General features: G+C 34.5%; 1 protein-coding gene across 1 annotated transcript; it reads right to left on the bottom strand.

Moving 5' to 3' along the window:
* LOC126661590 (oxysterol-binding protein-related protein 3B-like) lies at positions 1 to 5499 on the bottom strand. Its single transcript, XM_050355446.2, has 10 exons — positions 5151 to 5499; positions 4577 to 4670; positions 3891 to 4007; positions 3726 to 3798; positions 3516 to 3634; positions 3264 to 3385; positions 2202 to 2378; positions 1337 to 1481; positions 624 to 802; positions 1 to 391 (listed from the first exon to the last, which is right to left on the bottom strand). Exons 1-10 carry the CDS (start codon positions 5252 to 5254, stop codon positions 142 to 144), a joined length of 1380 nt encoding a protein of 459 aa, XP_050211403.1. The 5' UTR covers positions 5255 to 5499; the 3' UTR covers positions 1 to 141.
* Between the last annotated feature and the right edge of the window lie 15667 nt (positions 5500 to 21166).

Below are 21166 nucleotides of genomic sequence, written 5' to 3'. Positions count from 1 at the left end.
TAACAAAACTGCAAATACGATTCAAACTGCAAAACCAGATTCAAACTGCTGTCATAATAACATTTAAGTAAAAAAACTACTAAGACTGAATAATTAAATAATTAAAAAATATGATACAAGTAAACAACATCGAAGCAATGCTCATTCCGCAGCAGCTACATTATCATATTGCCAAGGGTTGAATTCTATTGAACCGAAGTGAATCTCCTCAATGCTATCCGAGCTATCTATAGCAGCACGATGTTCGCTATATTTGCCATTGTACTGATACACTTCCAAGTTGCCCCATGGAGTTGGGTGAATCTCATTGGTTTGATCAAACCATCTGGGAACAAACTGTTGACCCTTGGCCTCTCGGCTTCTCTTCTCAGCTCTCTGTCGCTCCTCCAGACTGTTAAACAAAAGGCAAACAAATAAAGAATTTAGATCAACTCACAGGCGACATGCAATTTCTTCAAGTTTGCATACATGCACGAAATTTTTGAGGAAGTTGCATTTTCTCATTTCGGAAATGTTTTTGTTTCCGGAACTCCCAAAAACTCATACGAAACGTTTGGGGCTATTTCTGCAAATTATAAAAATTAGATGCATAAAAAGAAAGGCAGAAAAGGGGGGACAGAAACCTGCTCTTCTCATGGCCAGCTTTGCCTATATCGCCTTTCTCAAGAGCATATCTATCAGGACGTAGACGGGAATCAGATGCTAATAACTTCTTTGGAGCAGTGTCAAAGCTGTTGATCTTGTGTGCAAAATGTGTGTACTGAAACTTGTCGTTTTTGGGAGTTTCTGCAACTCTCCAGACCTGCATAACAGCAATAACAGAATTACAGCCTACGAGTCAATTCACAATAAGTTATTTTACCATTCCAACCACTAATAATAAATTACTTTAACCACTAACACAGAATTATCCATCTTAAACATATTTCAATAGACATTAGACAAGGAATTTTCATGCAAAAGATCAATTTCAAAAATAACTTGCATGGGATAAAAAGAAACAATAAATCAGATGTCAAAGCAACCCTATAATTCCTCCAAAGTCTATGTATTCATTGAATTATGTGATATCCAGAGAAGAATTCAATTATACATTCAGAACATGGACATCCGAATAGAGGTATATCACATAGACAGAGAAAAAAATGGGTCGACTTAAAATAAAGAGGTCAAAGACTAAGCAAAATTTTCACCCTAACATTTTGCATCTCACTATAAAAACTGTAGTACTAGGAGAACTGTAGGGATCCTCATATCAGCAAATTAAAAATAAATAGCTTCCAGATAAACTTAACCCACTTCCTAAAAACGGGAACAAAACAGCAATAACACTGACCTCCTTTAGTTCGGTGCCTGGACGTGGTTCTCCTTCCAGGTCACAAGGCTGATAACTCATCGATTGATTCCACTTTCCAGTCATCAATATTTTGGGCTCCTCATTCGCATTATAAACATATCCATCCACTTCATAGCGACCGGCACTGCAAATGTTCGTTAAAACAAGAAATTACTTGAAAGAATAGGATGTACATTAAGAACCAGCTACAACTGGTTGTTTTATCACTTGCAAGTGTGCCTACATGAGAAGACTCCATAACCTCTCATAGTATCATCCAGAATAAACTAATAATCCAGGTCTGTGTTTTACCAAGATATGGCAATTGACATGTAATAAAAACTGCCAAAGGGTAGTGTTCCAAAAGGAAACAAGAAAAACTGATTAATTTGATCATAGGTGGACTTGAAAAAATCCACATAAATGCTGTCTATAATAGAATAAATGGGTTCTTTTTAAGTCAGCAACCTAGAATATTAAAATAATTTTGAATAAAACAAAGCAAAACTGACCCAGGCAGAACATATTATCAGAATCAGCAAGTGCTGCAAATCAATATAGAGCTATTGAAGGTGTAAGATCTGGAAGGCAGGAATGGGTGAGAAGCCTGAGTTGCTCATTTTTATAAAATACTGTACATCACGATGGAAACAGTATCAAAAGATGCACCCAGGGCATAAAATAGAAGGCGCAAAGCAAAGGCAAACCTGAGGGTGTGAGGTGCTCATGTATCAAAATACAACAGGAGTCTCTGTCTACAGTGGCATCATATTGGTCAAGGCACAACCTAGGGGTTAACTGATCCTAGAGGCTGCGCTTAATATTAACAATCATGCACATGAAAAGCACAGGGAAACAATCATACCCAAACCAACCACAAGGTTGAAAATAAAGTACAACTTTGTCCCCGGTTGTCATGTTTGTTAAGACCATCTCCCCAGGCGAGTCAATCCAAGTTCGTCCAAAGATTAAGTTGCTAACTTTTGTGAGAGGCGGCACCAAATCAAGAACTACACCATCCCTTTTTAGGGTTACCCGCGTCCTGCATATTAATGCATTGTCAATGTTGAGATATATAATACAAATAAGTAAATGGTCAGACAAGCTAGATGTAAATGACACCAAATTTAGAGAAATGCAAAGAGAGATATCAGATGACACACCAGTACTGTTACAGGGAAGAGAATACATTTGAATCCATTAAGTGTGAAGTACAAATTCATACATTACCTGGTGGCTCAAAACACACATAAAAAGTTCTCCCTCTTCAGGCACAGTAATGTAAAAATAAGAAATTAACAAGTTTAAGTGAAATTTTCCAAGAGGATTTAGAGGTAAGGCTTTCTATCTTCTATAACTCCCCTATACTATTTCCACCAAGTATGAAAATCGTTAAATTTTAAAAAGAGTCAAAGAGAATAGAAACCAATTTTCTTCTTCCTTCAGGCGCACTACAAGATGATGTCAAATCACAAGATATAAGATTCTAAGAAGCATAAACTTGTCTATTTCTCATGCAAATTGAACAATGTCTATATAATTCTTCAACCTAAATTCCTGAGCTTGCTCGTGTACAATGCTAGCTGTAAATTTTAACTACAGATTTACAGATATGAGCATATCAATGAGTAGAAATCTTTGATATCAATTCTTCATTTTCCCTGCCACGTTTGTCTTTATGGTATATGGTAGGACAAGAAGAAAACGGGACAAATAGTCAGCTTAGACATATCTTGAAGAATCTCGATAGTTTTGTATTACACAAAACATCTTATAGATTTCATCTCTTCACATAAGGCATGTGTAAGTTAACAAGGATGCTCATGTCCACATAGAAAGCATGTAGATAAAACCTAGAGTTCAAATATTCAACCTAGCAACCTTTATAAATTGTCACAAAGAGACTAAGAACCAACAGTTGCTATACCTTCCAAGAGGATAGATCTCGAGCGAGTTCCCTAAGAACTTAGTTTTGACCTTCGAAGTTATATCATATGTGAAATGCTCATTTTCAGCATGTCCAGCACTGATTGGAGGGTGATGACTAACCTGTGAAATTGATGAATCATGAACAAGTTAACTTTAGGTTCCATAACAAGTTTAAACCAAACAAAATCTAAGAGGAAAAAAAATAGCACGTAAAAACTCAATTTAAAGCTGCAATTGTTAAGTAACTCACCTGCTCTGATATGAATGTAAGGTCGCCATGATTAACCATCTCATAAGTCTCGCCAAGAATTGGGTTAAATGGCTTCCATGTGCGTTGGAAGGCAAAGTAGATAGATATGAAAAACGATGCTGCAATCAGCCACAGCATCAGGCCCGAGCCACAAAATGAACTGTGCACATGCAAGCATAGAGACAGCATAAAGAGAGGAACGGTTCTTACCAGCATACACCAACCGCATGTGGGGATCCTCGCATTCATCAGCAAGATCCAATAAATGTGAGTACTCCATCAACTGTGACAAAAATACAGGTAGGTAATATTAACACATAAGGTACTCATAACTTTAAGAAACAAAGATTTAAAACAAGGAAACTCAGTATGAACCTCTGCCATTTTCTGCACCATTGACATTGGCTCAAAAATAAGAACAGGAAGTGTCACCATAGATGTGATATCTGATCCTACATAGTTCTGCATCATCTTCCAATAGCTATCCCTGTCCTGAAGAAAACAAAAGGCTAGAAATATAACTATACTCATATCTGCTAAAAACAAGAACCAAAACCTCAAGTCATTACATAACACAGTGTAAGCACCTCATTCCTCTAAATTTAGAAGGTATTTTTTTCATCTGCATTTAGCGAGTACACTTCTTCTGATTGATCAGATACAGAATCGTATTGACATGACAGGTTAGCCGCCTAAATTAATTACCAGGAAAGAGAAAGCCTAAGCAAAGAGACTTTTGGATTAATTTATTCTCAATGTTGCGATACAGGCTATCCAACATCAACATATTCATAGCCGCTATCTAACGCGGAATTGGAATGGAAGGAAAGGGATCGTTTATGTTGAAGACACAAATATTAAAAATCAATTTGAGGGCATAATACAAGTCTAACTCGTCTCTAGCTAACATATCATTTAATATTCCATTTCCTGCCTGTTTTCTTCCTTTTCGTTTTTTCCATTTACTTCATGTTCATGGAAAACTATCGAATATCCAACCAAGTCGGTAAGGCACAAATCCCTAGGTTATGCACTGATGCAGAATTGATAACTGTTCATACCTCCTGTCTCCATCTTCCTTTCTTAGCTTCTTCTTCCGCGTCTTCATTGCCTCCTTCAGGATTAACAACTTCTAGCCCCTCGTATCCCAGTAAACTAAAGAACAAATTAAAAGAAAATCAAAATCAAGATTAGAAACAAACACCGGTTGTGTCTCTGCAACTTCTTCAACAGCTAATTAATGCAACCAATGCACTTGAATAAACCTAGTGACAGCAGTTCAATTATTTCTTTAATTTTAACAGCACAAAAATCATGCTAAAAATGACAAGATTTTGTTAAACATTTAATGAACTTAGTTGAAATCTTGCAAACAAATCTAATTCCAAACAAAACCTACAATAATATCCAGTCAGCTTGAATAGTATGGAAACAATTTAATCTATTAATCAGTACATAACAAAACATCAACACTGTGATTAAAACAAGATAAATCTAACGTTAACTAACAGCAATCCCGTCTCATATCAACAAAATACAGTAAAACTAAACAAGATCAGATTAAATCAGAAATTGATGATCAAATAAAAAAAAACCTAAAAACAAAAGATAGATCTGAAAGAACAAATGAAATACCCGTTGACTGATCTGGTCATGGCGGACAAACTGGAGACGAAGGAGGAGAAGAATCCACCGCCGCCACTGCTACTACTAGTTTGTTTAGGATCATTAGGAGCCATAATAACGATAATAATATGTGTTCTTGAGAAAACCGAACCCTAATCGAAAAATTGGTATTCCAAATTTAGCAGCAGCAGCTACAATAGGTAGAACGACGAGAAAAGAAAATAGAGAGACGGAGACGTTTAAGAATTAGAATTTGAGATTGGTTTGAATATTAAAATAATAGTTTAATAAAAAGTGAGCAACAGCGAGGAGATGCTTTTGTGTGGGTTGGCGCTTATATTATTTTGGATTTTGAAGTCAGAAAATTATTACCCATTTTATTCGTTAGGAAAGAAGAAGAGAATTCTAGGGATGGGGGGGATGGGGTTCACGCGTTTCTAGAAGAGCGTGTGGGTTTGATTTGTGGGTCAAAAATCCAAATAGGCGGCTTTAGGTCACAACTTTGGCTAACTTAGCTTGGCTGGCTCCATGCTTAACGGGCAAGGCATGCTCATGCTATTTAGAGGTTTAGGGCCTGTTTGGTTCAGCTGTTTCTTATAGCTGGTGGCTGTTAGCTGTTGCTGATAGCTGTTAGCTGGTAGCTGATAGCTGATAGCTGGTAGACCATAAGTGTTTGGTGAAATTTAATTAGCTGTAGCTGTTTATATATAAAATGACCGTAAAGGACATAATTTTTGTTTTTATTTATTAAATTATGAATATATTATATCATATATTATTTAATTAAAAAATTAATAATTATTTTTTATAAAAAGCAATATTTTATTTAAATTTATTTAGATATTTTTTTTGATAAATTTATAATAATTTTTTTAAAAAATTATTAAATTATAGTTGTTTTAATATAAATAAATAATTTTATATAATTTATAAATGATTAGAGTATATAAAAATAATTTAAATAATTTTATATATTAAAAAAATGATATATTCTAATAAGAGTAATTTTGTCTAAATAATGAAACAGCTATTAGCTGTTGGCAAAAACCTCCAAAATGGAGCTTTTCAAACAGCAGCTGTTGGAGGATCAAAAAGCTCCAAAAAGCTTTGAAAAAATTCTCACCAAACACTTTGGTGGAACTTTTTGAAAAGTAAAAGCCAAAAGCTCCATCAAAAAGCTGAACCAAACACCCCCTTAATGTCATTAAAAAGTACGGAAACTTCGACGAAATTGCGTGTCCTATTTCGAAAACGTTTGGAAAACCGGAAACTCTTAAAAATTCTCAAAATATAAGAAAACGTTTCGGGCCGTCTCTGTAAATAAGAAAAATTGTAAAAAACCTAAAAAGTTCTCAACAAATAATTTTTTGAACCAATTGCCCATGATTTTTATTGTTCACGTTACGATATAACTTATTTCCTTATTTTTGTTGCATTTAATTATATTTGATTTATTTTTTAATTGGCATAATTGTATAAATAAAATTTAATATATATAACATTTTCTAATTTTATAAATATATCCCTATATTTTTTTATTTACACGTTTTTTCCACGTTTCGTGTCCTTCAATTTAGAAAAATACATGTTTCCGCGTGTCTGTTTCGTGTCGTTTCCGTTTTCCGTTTCCGTTTCCGTGCTATGACTCATTATGCTAAACAAAGTTATCTATAAAAAAAAGCTATAAGCATCTTTATTCTCTCTCTTTTTCGCTAATAAATAGTCCCTCCGGTTTATAATATTTGATGCATTTGAAAAAAAAAATAGTTTATAATATTCATTATTTTAGAATATTAAGTGAACAATAATTACTTATTTTTATATTTAACTCCATTAATAAACTATAATAGTAGTAATTGATGGAGTCTGCCTTCTGAACCGGTGAGTAAGACCTGCAAAACAGGATAGAAGCTAACCGGACGGTGGTTGTCCGATTAACTCTCCGATGCTAAAGTCAGTTTAGAGTTTTGAGCAGCGTTTTGTGTATATGAATGTAATTATGATTCTAGGCATACCTCGTGCTCCTTTTATAGTAGTCGAATATACCTAGTAGAGTTGTATTAGGCAGGTGAATCCTACTTTGCAGGGATTCGGCGATATCGTAGGGATTCTCCTGATTTGTCGTGATCTACCTTAATCTGATAAGAGTCCTATTTAGGAACGTCTTCCTAAATAGTCTTATCTTCCTAAAGTAGAGCTTATCCTTCCATATATAGTGTTTGTGTCCGAATAGGACAATACTTCCATTCTTGGTCGATTACCCGAATCCCGGACCTAACGCGCTTTGGGCGGATCTGGGATTCGGTCTTCATTGTCATATCACCGAATCTTAAGGGATTCGGCGTATCTTCCGTATCTTCGGATCTTCAGGGAGAGTCCGGTATCATCTGAGAGTGGATCTCCTGTGACTCGGCTCCATTATATTTACTGTAGGATTCGGTATCCATCATTAGCCCCCCCCGCAAGTGAGCTGAAGTAGTTTGGCGTTTATGCCTTAGTGGATTTTAGCTCTTTTGGAGCTGAGTTCCCTTATACGGGCGAGTCGCTTCGTATTCCGGGCGAGTCGTTTCATATGTTTGTGGATGACGTTTCTTCTTTAGTAAGATTCTGTGTTGCCACGTGTCGACATTTAGTGATTTAACGATTAATGATTTATTCAAAAACTCTTCGTATTTAATCTCTTTGCATTTCTTCTTTTCCCTCTTACTTGCTTTTCGAATTTGTTCTTATTTCTTGCAGCTATTTCCTTTTCGTTCTTTGTCTGATTATTTGGTTCTTCGTGACTTGTCTTACCCAGATTTTCAGGTATGTTCTCTTTTGTTATTTGGATGTTAACATGGTTTTCTTCCTTGTATATGTTCTTCATGATCATCGTTCTGGAAATTCCTTTTCTGCACTTGGTGTTTTTCGATGTGTTCTTCAATGTGTTCTTCAATATATTTCTTGTTTGATCTTTATTTTGTATTTATATTTGTGATTTCTTGTTCTAGGATGCCTCTTAGTCGAGTGGAAGATGCATGCGCTGCTATGGCTTTTACCAGATCAAAGCTTCGTAGGAGTGAAGTCTTAGATATCTATTTTAAGTATAGCTTTCCTTTCGATTATAGGGTAATATTACCCGGTGCCGATATGGCTGCTTCCGATTCTCCGGGATCTTCTTGTAGGGCGGTTCTCTTCGAAGAGCAATTTGCTGCTGGTCTTAGGTTTCCTTTAGACTCATTTTTAGTAGAAGTGTGCAGGGATTTAAAGGTTGCTCTGGGACAACTTTATCCCGGTACGATTAAAGTAGTGCTCGCCTTTTCGGAGGCGTGTAGGCTTCGGGGTTGTACCCCTTCTCTCAACGTGTTGTATCATTTTGTAGACTTTAGGAAGTGCGATGGTTGCTTCGTTTTCGCCCTTGGCAGAGAAGGGCGATCTCGTATTTATCTTCCTTGCCTAACCAGTCGCTGGCGAAGGCGTTTCTTTATTGTTTACCATAAATTTGCTTTTCTTCATTTTTCGGATGGTTTTTCTTCTCACCAAGTTCGGAGTTGTCCGTCTCCTTTAAGTTTATCCGAGTCAAAGCTTGCTTTCGACATATCTTTCTGTGGTGCTATATCACGTCCCGTTCTAGATGTCTTGGTCAATAGTCATCTTCGGCGTCGATGGTTTCCTTTGGAGGATCCTCCTCGAGGCTTGGCGGATCTTTGCTACTCTTTTGTTCAAGATATATTAATTTGCTTAAGTTCTTTTTGATGTTTCTTTTGTAGGATGTCTTCTTCTTCTGACGATTTCCTTTCCGGGTTTCAAGTAGATTTGGACGTTCCGATGGGTGGTCCTGACGTTCATATCGCCAACGTTATTCCTGGCGACGTTGATGTGGATGTGGCTCCTGCTGATATTCCCGTTGCTCCTGTCGAGATAGCGTTGCCTGCGGGTGATGAAGTTATTGTTGTAGATGATGATGATGACTTGGTTGATCCAGTGGGTGACGAGGCGGTTCCATCGCTACTTCTCCCTCTAGCATCATTTAACGTCTCGGGGGGAGTTGGTGGTGTGAATTCAGATGGGCTGGTCGTTGCTGATTCGGGAGCGATTGCTTTGGGTCAAGACCTAGATTCTTCGTATAGGAAAAGACGTCGAGTTGGCGATGGTTCTCCATCGAGGGAGAGTTTTCCTGGAAACTCTTCTTCTGCTCCAAATTTGGTGCAGTGGGTCGAAGGTCAGGATCCTGCTAGTTTGCTGAATCCTAGAGTGCTAGCGGAATATATCCGAACTTTGGCGATTCCTGATGATGTCACATGGTTTTGTGCTAGGCCGGGTCAGGAGCTTTCCGATCTGGCTTGTTTTCATGGTTTCTCTGTAAGTGTTTTCTTTCTTGAATATAATATATTTTTTATATTCAGTTGTCTCCTAACTTATTTGTTTTTGGTGTTTGTAGGCTCTTCAATCTGTTCTGGTATTGAACGACCGCCGACAGTGTGCCGAGGAGGAGGTCGAGCGTCTATCTTCTCTTTTGGCGACTTCCGAGTCTGAAAGGGCAAAATTGAAGGCATCTTTGGAAGAGCATGATTCCCTTTTGGCGCAACTTAAGGCGCAGGATGCGATTAACGATCGCCAAGTTAAAGTGATCGAGAGGAAAACCGACGACTTGACTCAAGAGATTGAGGAGCTTATTCGAATCAATTCCCTTGTTGGTGGGGAGAGGGACAAGCTAAGATCGGAGGTTGAAGGTCTTCACATCCGTTTGCTGGATACGAAAGCCTTTTATTCTGCTTTGATAAGCGAGTATCGCCTTGCGATTGGGAGGAAGCTTCTAGAGCAGAATCCTAATATTGATCTTTCTGGAGTTAATGGGTTGGATCCCCAGGCCATCGCTCGTGACCTTCTTGTCAAGATATCTAAAGACCGTGTCCAGTAGTTTTTCTTTTGATTGTATTTGCTAATGTACGAATTTTGTTTTTTGTAATTCGCAATTTTATGAATATATTTTCTTCGTGTTTCTTCGAGAGTGCGCTTTCGCCTTATATCAATTTTTTGTTTATGTACTTGTCTTGCCTCGAGGGTTATTCTAAACCCTGTTCTTGGCGTTGCTTTTTTTTATAGAGTTAATCTAAACTCTTTTATTTTTGTTTTTATTTCGAGTTAATCTAAACTCTTTTTTGGCGATTTGCCTTTTTTGAGTTAATCTAAACTCTTTTGTGGCGATTTGCCTAGTTTGACGATTTTGTCTTGAGTTAATTTAAACTCGTTTTCTTGGCTATTAGCCTTTTTGTGTTGATTCGCCTTATTTGGTGATTTTGCCTTTCTTGAATTTGATCTTTAGTTTATTTTTTCTTCTTTCATCTTTGATTTAATCATTCGTGGCTGTTCTTGATTTTTATTTCTTTATTGGTTCGTCTGGCTAATCAGATAGTAGGAAAATTGAACTTTTATTGATAAAAAGATGGCATACAAAATATTAAAGATAGATTTGACGCCATCTGGTAAGACGTAAAGTCGTTACCGACGATGGGTCGTTTTCCGTTCCTATTCTTCCTTCTTTTCGGTCTTGTTTTCTTGGGGATCCACTACTGACTCGTCGTAGCACTTCTTGGCTATTCCTTGGTCTCCTCTCAGCGTCACTACTCCCTTTTCGGTTGGTATTTTCATTGCCAACGCTCTTATGCTAGTTACTGTCGCCGAATCATGGAGGAAAGGTCTTCCTAGGATGGCATTGTATGTTAATTCCATGTCCACTATGTTAAACAGTGACATGACTTTCTTGTTTATTCCTCTTTCTGGGCCGATTATTACTTCCAAGGTGACTGCTCCCAGTGGAGTGATGGAGGGGCCACCGAGTCCTGATAACGGAATTGGGACTCGGCGTAGCCTTGACGTAGTTCCTCCGAGCATTTTGTATGCTGCGTTTGTCATGAGGTTTACCGCGCTTCCTTCGTCGATTAGGATTCGCTCCATGTTCCAATTTTCAGTGATAGTAGTTACTACCAAAGCATCGTTGTGGGGCGCTTTGAGGTATTCATAGTCTTCTACATCAAAGATCACTGGTGGCATGTGAGTTTCTCGTATGTTCATCACTTCCTTCCTCTGCTTTCTCCTGATCGTGGAGCTGCTATGTCCTCCACCATTAATCATGTTTATGGTTCCCAAAATTTTGGATGGGCGCTCGTCTTCTTTCTCTTTCGGCTTGTCTTCTCTGCTTCTTTTTTCTCCTTTGTCATTGCTCTTCTCTTTTCGGGCCACAAATTTCCTCAGCTCGCCTGTGTCGATCATCCTTTCGATCTCGACCTTTAAGTCTCTGCAGCTATCCGTTTCATGTCCGTAATCGTCGTGAAATTTGCAGTATTTTCTGGTGTCTCTTATCTCTGCTTTCATCTTTGGTGGCCATACCACGTTTTTGACGTTTTCTTTGATCCACATGAGGACATTAGTTCGGCTGGTGTTTAGCGGAGTGAAGTTATTCTCGTCATCTCTGGGATCATATCTCGATTCATATCTTGTCTGGGGGGCGAATCGTCTGTTCTCCTCTGGCCTTCCTCTCCTGTCATCAGGTTTGGACTTGGTTTTTTCTCTGGATCTCTCTTTTGACTCTTTTCCTTTTGCTTCCTTTCCACGGATCGCCCTTCGCCCTTCGTCTAACTCGAAGTATTTCTGGGCTATGCCCATTAAGTTCGAGAAAGTCGTGGGCTTATTGACTAGTAGCTTGTCCACCAGTTTTCCGAATCGCGTCCCTTCTCGCAATGCTTCTGTCGCCATGTCGACGTTCAGATTGTCGATCTTCATGGCTTGCTTGTTGAATCGTTCGATGTAGCTTCGCAGGGTTTCTCCTTCTTCTTGGATGCAGGATCTTAGGATGCTGGTAGTGGTTTTAGCTGGGATGTTTGTGAGATATCTATTAAGGAACTTTGTTGAAAGCGAAGCGAAGCTTTTGATCGAGTCTGGTTTTAATTTGTTATACCATCTCTGGGCCGTGCCCGTGAGTGTGGTAGGGAAAACCCTGCAGAGAATGGCGTCTGATACGCTGAGTAGCCCCATGGTCGCTGTGAATCTAGAGGTATGGTCTCGGGGGTCTCCTTCCCTATTGAAAGTTGGCAGGATCGGTAGCTTCATGCTGTGTGGGATGGTTTCCTCCATGATCTCGGGCGAGAGTGGTGATCCTTTCAACCTGAGATCGTCTATATCCAATTCTTCATATTTTAGTTTTTTGAGTGCTTTGGCGATCTTCTCTTCCAAATCTTCTTCCACCACATATGTGGCCTTGCTTTTTTGGGGTGTGTCGGACGATTCGCCCTCTCCTTCTTGGTGTTTTTTCTTAGTTTGCTCTTTCCCTGCATCTCTTTCTTGTCGCTTGCTCTTTGGCGGGGCGTCTTCTTTTTCCTTCTTCCTTCGTTCGTCTCTCTTAATTTGAATTTAAACCACTCCGGGCGTCCTTCTGGTTGTGCTCATTTCTGGGTGTCTCTGGTGATTCCTCGTTAGATTTGTCTCTGTTCGGACTTTCTTCGTCGCTGGTTCTATTTTCTCGCTGGTTTCTTGCTTCGTTTCTTTCTCCATTCCCTCTAGTTCGGGGTTCCTTGCTCTTATTGTTTTCTGCTCCTGTCTCTCGTCGGCTTGGGTTTGCGTTTTCTATTCTTCCTCTTCTTCTGGGAGCTGTAGGGCTGAAATTTTCCCTTAGGATTTTCATGGTTTCTTCGTTCCTGTCGTTCGTTCTTTTGGCTTCGCTAGCCAATCTGTCTAGATTTGCCTGTACTGATTCTAGTATCTTTTTCAGCATTTCGTTGTGTGAATCTTGTGCTGCTACGCTTGGTGCTTGTTGTTCTTCAGTGCCCAGATTGAAAGCAATTGGGTTGCTTCCCCTCATCAGATTAGTTTGGTATTGAGGTGTTGAAAAAGAGGGCCCTCCGGTATTGCTTTTTTCCCCGGCGTTGTGAAGCCCGTCTTCCGTCACGTTGATTATCTCTGGAGTGTTTTTTGGGTCCATTGGTTGTTTGTCTTTCAGGTTTACTCTTTCAGAAGTCATCTTCTTCAATGAGATTTGTTTTTTGAGTTCAGAAAAGCTCCTTCTGTTGAAGTTTAGTCAAGCCTTTCCCACAGACGGCGCCAATTGATGGAGTCTGCCTTCTTAACCGGTGAGTAAGACCTGCAAAACAGGGTAGAAGCTAACCGGACGGTGGTTGTCCGATTAACTCTCCGATGCTAAAGTCAGTTTAGAGATTTGAGCAGCGTTTTGTGTATATGAATGTAATTGTGATTTTAGGCATACCTTGTGCTCCTTTTATAGTAGTCGAATATACCTAGTAGAGTTGTATTAGGCAGGTGAATCCTACTTTGCAGGGATTCGGCGATATCGTAGGGATTCTCCTGATTTGTCGTGATCTACCTTAATCTGATGAGAGTCCTATTTAGGAACGTCTTCCTAAATAGTCTTATCTTCCTAAAGTAGAGTTTATCCTTCCATATATAGTGTTTGTGTCCGAATAGGACAATACTTCCATTCTTGGTCGATTACCCGAATTCCGGACCTAACGCGCTTTGGGCGGATCATGTGGGATTCGGTCTTCATTGTCATATCACCGAATCTTAAGGGATTCGGCGTATCTTCCGTATCTTCGGATCTTCAGGGAGAGTCCGGTATCATCTGAGAGTGGATCTCCTGTGACTCGGCTCCATTATATTTACAGTAGGATTCGGTATCCATCAGTAATAAATGTAAAGAAATGTCAATATAGAATTAACTTGAATAGATCAGTGACAAACCTTAAAAGAAAATTTCTTTTTTTTCTCTCAAATTAAAAAATTGTAAACTGCTAGAATTATTTTTCTCTTTAACAGTACCTAATATGAAATAGAATTAATTAATACTACATCCATAAATTTTGGCCTAAAATACTACTCCATTTCAATTCGAATTGACGAATTGGATTGAAATCAGTGTGAAAATGAATCATGTGCAGACTACTTAAGTTTCTCATAAATTCTAAAAAATGAATATTCCTTTTTTGAATTTTATATTTCAGCTAACTAAACCCCCTTATGAAGAGGGGTTCTAGTTAAAAAAAAAAAACAAATATAAAAAAGAAAATAGTCATTTTTTAAAACTCATGGAAAAATAATAATATTTCAGACCAAATCTCGTAAAGATAATAGTAATTAACCTTATAAAATATGACAAATAGTTCAAATTTTTTATCTTTTTTTATTAATTAAAACTAACCGAACATATATCAAATTTAGTAAAAATGCAAATGAACAGTTAAAGACAATTACACTTAAGATTGATTTGGAATATAATTCAAAGTACTAGTAAAGTATTTTTTATAATTTTTAGTTTATATATCAATTTATTACCTTTTCAATTAAAATATTAAATTATATTTTCACGAGCTTTCGATTTGTATAGATTATTTATTTAATTTTAATAAATATTTTCATGATTAATTAACATAGTATTCTCATGAATTTAATTTGTAAAAATTAGTGATAATTTTTAAGTTTTTAATTTTAAATATTTACTATTACAATTTTAAAAGTATCTAAATTTTATATAAAGTTATATTCTTATGAATTAATCGTTTGTATAAACTACTTTTTTAATAAATTTCTTTATTACCTTTTTATTTGAAACTTACTTATTCTAAGTTATAAATTATATTAATTTAAAAAATTAAAGAAACATTCTTATAAATTTTTAAATTTATTAAATATTATTTCTAAATTTTTAATATTTTTATTATAAAAAATATATTCATAAAACTTAGTTTTTATTTTTTTATTATAAATATTATTAAGTTTAAACATATTCCAATTTTTATATTACTAAAGTTATTATTTCTCAAAGTATAACTATTTTAAAATCAAAATTTACTTAAATTTACGAGCTTCTAAATTTTGAGAAGTCCCAATTTTATAAAATACTTATATTATTTTTATTTTTAATAAAATTTTTTTTTAAAAAGAACTTCCTTTAAAATTAATTTAATTTAAATTAGAACTATTTATAAGATGCTAAGAAAAAAATTTATATCATTCGTACATTATATATTAATAGTAACTTTTTTTAAAATTAATCATTTTTAGTAGTTCCATAAATTTTTTAGATAAAAATAATACATTCATTTAGAAAAACAATTTTATAAAATAATAAAAAATATTACAAATTTGAATAAATTATAAGTAAACTTGAAAGAGGAAGTTGAGATGTTTTTTATTGTCCTGTATATTTTTAAGTGGTGATATTTAATATAATATACGAAATTAAAATTTAAAATAGTTTTTTTTACTTAAAAAATTTAAAATAATTATGTTAGAAAATAGAAATCCAATTTTTAATTGGTTAGTATAGAAAGATATTCTAAAATTTTGAATAGATTTTTGAGAAGTCTTACAAGTATTTAGTAGTTGAGGATCAATTTACTATAAAAATAAATCAAAAAATTATATTATATTTTATTTTATGGATAACACTTTTTAAATACGGTAACTTATATGGTATTATTTATAAATATTTGGATTGAATTGTAAATAAATTAAAAATTATATGTACCAAATATTTATAAATTTTATTAGAAAAATATGTATTACTAAACAAATCGTCTAATTCTTCCATACACTGACCTAAACTCTATATTATTTTATTTTAAGTATATTTATTAATTTAATTACCTGATAAAAATAATAACCACTCATTTATGAATAAAGTAAATATTTAGTTTATTAAAATAAAATAATCTTCCACGTAATGAAATCAATCTTGATTTTAATTCAATTGTTTTAAAGAACAAAACAGGTGGGGGCTCGTCAGCGTGAATTTTGATGATTACTATGGGGACGGCCATGATTTGAAGCTGCATTAGTTTAATGATGTGTCATGCACATGGAAAGCACGTGGACAGACACATTTAGTTAACGACAGTTATTGATATTAAGCAAAAGATATGATACACCCCCCAAACTTGTTTCTAAGGAATATTTACGTCATTTAACTTGAATTTGGGTGCAACTCGCCCTCTAAAGATAAGAAAAATAACAAAGGGTCAATGCATCTCTCAAACTTGTATCGCATAATTAAATAAATACATTTTAACTTTTTAAGTCAACTAGATCACAAATTTGTATTTTCAGAGTCAAATAGATCAGTTTAGTCTATTAGGTCTCTAGATTTGTATCTTATTAACAAGTCAAATTGGAGCACCAACGACCGTAAAAATTTATGTAACCATTTATTCCATAATGAAAATGTGAAAAGATAGCGAGGAATTTTGTTGTCGATTTTCTAGGACACATAAAGGTTTTGACTCGATATAGGTGATTGTGGACCGAATGGTAAAATCAGTGCATTTCATTCCCTTCAAGATTTCTTATACTGCAACAAAGTTGGCATAGATCTATATTTATAAAAATGTAAGTCTATATGGATTTTCTGTATCAATTGTTTTAGATAGAAGTTCGGTATTTATCTCTTGATTTGTTGATATGGTTTATCATTTTAATTCCACATAAAAATATATCATTTGCATATAGTAATTTTGGTTAGTATGACAACAACGACTAAGCAAATACGAGGTTTACTTTTAGGATTGACATTTTCTAAAGTTCATTTGAACTTGAAGGGTCAAATTCATTAAATCCACACGGTTCATTATTAAATGAATAGTGTAGATCAAAGTAGATCAATTTTAATTAAACTGATCCACACCATTTATTTTACAATGAACGGTGTAAATTGTGATCTTGACCCCATCAAGTTCATTTAAACTTGAGAGAATCTTAATCTTTATTTTTATCATTATATAATACGGCGATAATCAAAAAACAGTTAGAAAGCACTTGTTTGGTAAAAAATTTAAAATTTAAAACACTAATTTATAGAAAGTCGAAGTTCAAACACTAACATAGCAGATTTTAGAAAATTCTAACACCACATTATATCTTTTTCTAAATTTATCAACTTAATCTAATAACTTTATGGATCATATTTATAGTTTTTAAAATGCATCAAAGCAATAAAAAAATAAAACAATAGTAATTTAAACTTCATACAAAAAACATTAGATCATAATTCTTAGTTTTTATTTTAAAAAGTCAACTATTTTCTCTCACGATTAATCTACTTAAATAATACCTCAATTCATAAATTAGAAAAATTTGATCGATGGTGAAAAAAAATTCAATTTAGCTTTTAAATTTATTTTTCTTTCTAAAAATTTCATAAAGTAATTCAAATAAGTTTTAAAAAAATTTAATTATTTAATCAATAGTAATAATAATATATTTATAGTTATTCATAATTTTCTTTCAGTTAAGTTTAAAAGATTAAAATTAAATTCAAAATTATGTTAAAAATTCAATTAAATTTAATATATTTTAGATCATTTTGACTTAAAATTCCATATTTATTGATCTAATTTTATTTTAAATTAAAAAATTGTATTTTGAGATCCAATAGAAACATTTTGAATTTTATATTTCTTTTCGAGTCGAAACATATTAAATTTAATGCAAAATATTTTTATCTTTATTTTAAACTAATTTTAAAGAAAGTATGAACTTCCCTTTCTGTTATCGGTCAACCCAACATAAGTTGCAACATCAAAATATATATTATAATTTAATAAATTTAAAATTTATTTAGGTACTTTTAAGAATTTTATGGATATTTTTTTGGATAAAATAAATAAATTTAATTTTGAGGTCAAATTCAATTTTATTATTGATAACTAGGCCCTTTAACCAGGTTAGCTGGTCAAATTAAATGAAAGATGATAGTGTTGAATTCATTTGAATGTCTTGAAAAAATAATTTCTAAAAGCGAGAAAGAATTAGTAATTATAATCTAATCTCATAAAATTTAAGTAATTATTATCCATTTTTTTTAAATATGATTTGAATCTGAATCTGTATTGGTTCCAATTTTGTAAACAGAATAATTGTTCTTTTTGAGGCCCGAATTTATATAAATTTTAAATACGAGCTGAACTAAGCTGAATTTAGATTAAATTTAAATTTATATTCAAAAAATCAAATTTAATTGGGGTCGGTCTGAATCCGACCATGAAAATGTATATATAGATAGTATAATAAAGTGATTGCAATCGCTTTTCATAAAATTTTCTTTGACTACAGCACAAGGAAAATGAAAAACTGAAGTTTCGGTGGCAAAATTTTGTTTACCAAAAATGTAAATCGAAAGGGCGTCAGCTGAATTGTTAATTACTGTTTACACTGCCCCAAAAAGAGCTCATATGGGTTAATTTGAGTTTTTTGAGCCCAAAAACCATCAATTATCCTTTTATTCTTATCTTAGCTTAGTAGTTATCTTTTTTAGTCATTATTTTATTTTTAGTCATTATCTTAATTATTTAGTTTAGTATTTATCTAAATAAAAGATTGTATCTCACTAGACTAGATTTTCTATTTTTGGGTTTGTCCCCTATAAATAGCTAGCTTTAGGTTTGTATTAGCGACAACTCAAATCATCAAACAAATACAACTTCAAAGCCCTGTATTTTTCTATCCCCAACCTCCGCGGTTGGTTAATTTAGGAGTAGTTTTCAGTATTAATCTCGCCTGAGTTCATAGCTCCCAGATTATTATTATTAGATCACGTGGTTAAGTGTCTTTAACCAAACAACACACTTTTCTGACTAAATTTCGGTATAAAGCATACTTCCATACAGAATCCATTATAAATTCAAAGATTCGCGTGTCTGGAAATTTTCCACGCAAACATCTTTTGGCGACTACACTGGGGACGTGTTATGGTTGACACAAGGACTGCATTTAAGAAGAAAAGTGTCAAATTCAGACTCCTTACAAGCTGTGGTGCGATCATAGTTTTGATCAAATCATGTCTTATTATTCGAGTCAACTATCGGCGATCATAGAAAATATGAGAGCCGAACGTGCTGCTATCCAAAGGGAGATTACGGCCGATTTTAATAAATTAACTTCGGCTATAAATAATCTTTCCAAAGTGTTAGGAGGCGAACAGATCAAAGAGCCATTTTTTGAATACGAGATTACTGAGTTTTCTTTAATCTCTATTGAGGAGATCGTTAGTGTTGATGAAATCTGCACTGGTGATGATATCGATGCTGATCTTGATATTAGCGATACTGAGACCGAAGAAGCTTGCATCCATGATGATTTTAATATCAGTATTGATCTTGATAATATCATGGCTGATATTGCTAGGCAAGTCAAGGATACTGGGGGGCATGGGCGGTCTCCTTTCCTTTTAAGAGATCAAATGCAATCGGTTTTTGTACAAACCGATATTGTTGATGATGAAAACGCCGGGAGGCAAGGCCGATCACCATTCGCCTTGATGAGTTACGCCGAATTGATTGTTAAGAATTTACCAAGGTATGTGTCGTGGTCAATAATTCATGGAAAATGGAATGGAATTTTCAGTCAAGGTACAACTTATTTTTTACTATATTTTCGGTTAAGAGTTCAATATATGAATGATCAGAATAAGCCGATTTATAATAAAAAAGTTCACTTTAAATTTTGGACAATCTATTTGAAACAACCACGAAAAAAAAGACTGATCGTCCAAATTGAGGGTAAACCGATCACAATATTATAAATTGGTTGATGTTGTGTTAAGTAGTCGGTTAAAATAGGTCTTCAATGAATTATCGACCAAATAGCAAAAAAGAGGGCCGATGAGAAATGCGATAAATTATTTAGATGACATCGGCTAGCAAAGAGTTTAAAGAAAGGTGGGTATAGCATGACGAAGTGGCGATTAAAATATATTGCATCTTTTGCATTTCACACATTATCGGCCAAACATGAAAGAAATTTATTATGTTTGGCCATATATATAGCTAGCAAAGACAAGGCCAATATCTGGTTTCTTGGTCTACGTGGCAGAAAGAAGGACATTTTGGGATGTTAAAATTGCATGGCAAATATGGATTTCATCATGGTGTGATGCAGTGAGTTACATAGAATGTCAAATTGCTTAAAAATATTTTGTCCCAATCGGTGTGAAGCATGCTTGCCGATTAAAAGGTACTAGGACATTTTTGACATTACAAATATTTATCTTAGCCGATCATAAAACTGTGTCCATTCTTATTTTATAGATATTTGATCGGCCGTATGCAGATGCTAGATTTAATTTTTCGGACAAAACGGCTGATTAGTAACTAGGTACTATTATTGTTACAAAAAAATTCAAAGTCACGTGTTAAAAAATACGTCTCTTCACCTTTCTTGACATTCAGCTAAAAAGACGTGGGGGGCATTGTTTACACTGGCCCAAAAAGAGCTCATATGGGCTAATTCGGGTTTTTTGAGCCCAAAAGCCATCAATTATCCTTTTATTCTTATTTTAGTTTAATAGTTATCTTTTTTAGTCATTATCTTATTTTTAGTCATTATCTTAGTTATTTAGCTTAATATTTATCTAAATAAGAGATTGTATCTCACTAGACCAGGTTTTCTATTTTAGGGTTTGTCCCCTATAAATAGCTAGTTTAAGGTTTGTATTAGCGACAACTCAAATCATCAAACAAATACAACTTCAAAGCTCTGTGCTTTTCTATCCCCAACCTCCGCGGTTGGTTAATTTAGGAGTAGTTTTTAGTATTAATCTCGCATGAGTTCATATCTCCCAGATTATTACTATTAGATCACGTGGTTAAGTGTCTTTAACCAAACAACACACTTTTCTGACTAAATTTCGGTATAAAGCATACTTCCATACATAACCCATTATAAATTCAAAGATTCGCGTGTTTGGAAATTTTCCACGCAAACAATTACATATGGAGGACGGTGGGAACCAACCTCTTTATCATATGTTTCATTTTGAATCACTTGAAAATCGTAAAAAAGTTCTATCTGGTGGTCATTTGAAATTCCAAAAAAATTTGATAGTTCTGGAACAACCATTTGGAGTAGAAAATTATATAAATATGAAATTTGATATACTTCATTTTGGATCCAGTTACATAATCTTCCTTTAATATGTCTCAATAAGGAAGCATGACTTTCTTTGAGTTCTCAAATGAAAGTTGCGGAATGTTGGTGCATCT

Source organism: Mercurialis annua, linkage group LG1-X (genome assembly GCF_937616625.2).
Source record: "Mercurialis annua linkage group LG1-X, ddMerAnnu1.2, whole genome shotgun sequence".
Lineage (NCBI taxonomy): Eukaryota > Viridiplantae > Streptophyta > Magnoliopsida > Malpighiales > Euphorbiaceae > Mercurialis > Mercurialis annua.
The sequence above is the reverse complement of the archived record's forward strand: the minus strand, read 5'-3'. Positions and strand labels throughout refer to the sequence as shown.

Excerpts from the sequence above, each read along its gene's own strand:
- LOC126661590 (XM_050355446.2), bottom strand. The coding sequence starts at position 5,254 with ATGGCTCCTAATGATCCTAAACAAACTAGTAGTAGCAGTGGCGGCGGT. Across the intron at positions 4,671-5,150 it reads ATGACCAGATCAGTCAACGG|TTTACTGGGATACGAGGGGC; the intron begins GTATTTCATTTG and ends TTTGTTCTTTAG. Across the intron at positions 3,799-3,890 it reads TGGTGCAGAAAATGGCAGAG|TTGATGGAGTACTCACATTT; the intron begins GTTCATACTGAG and ends TTTTTGTCACAG.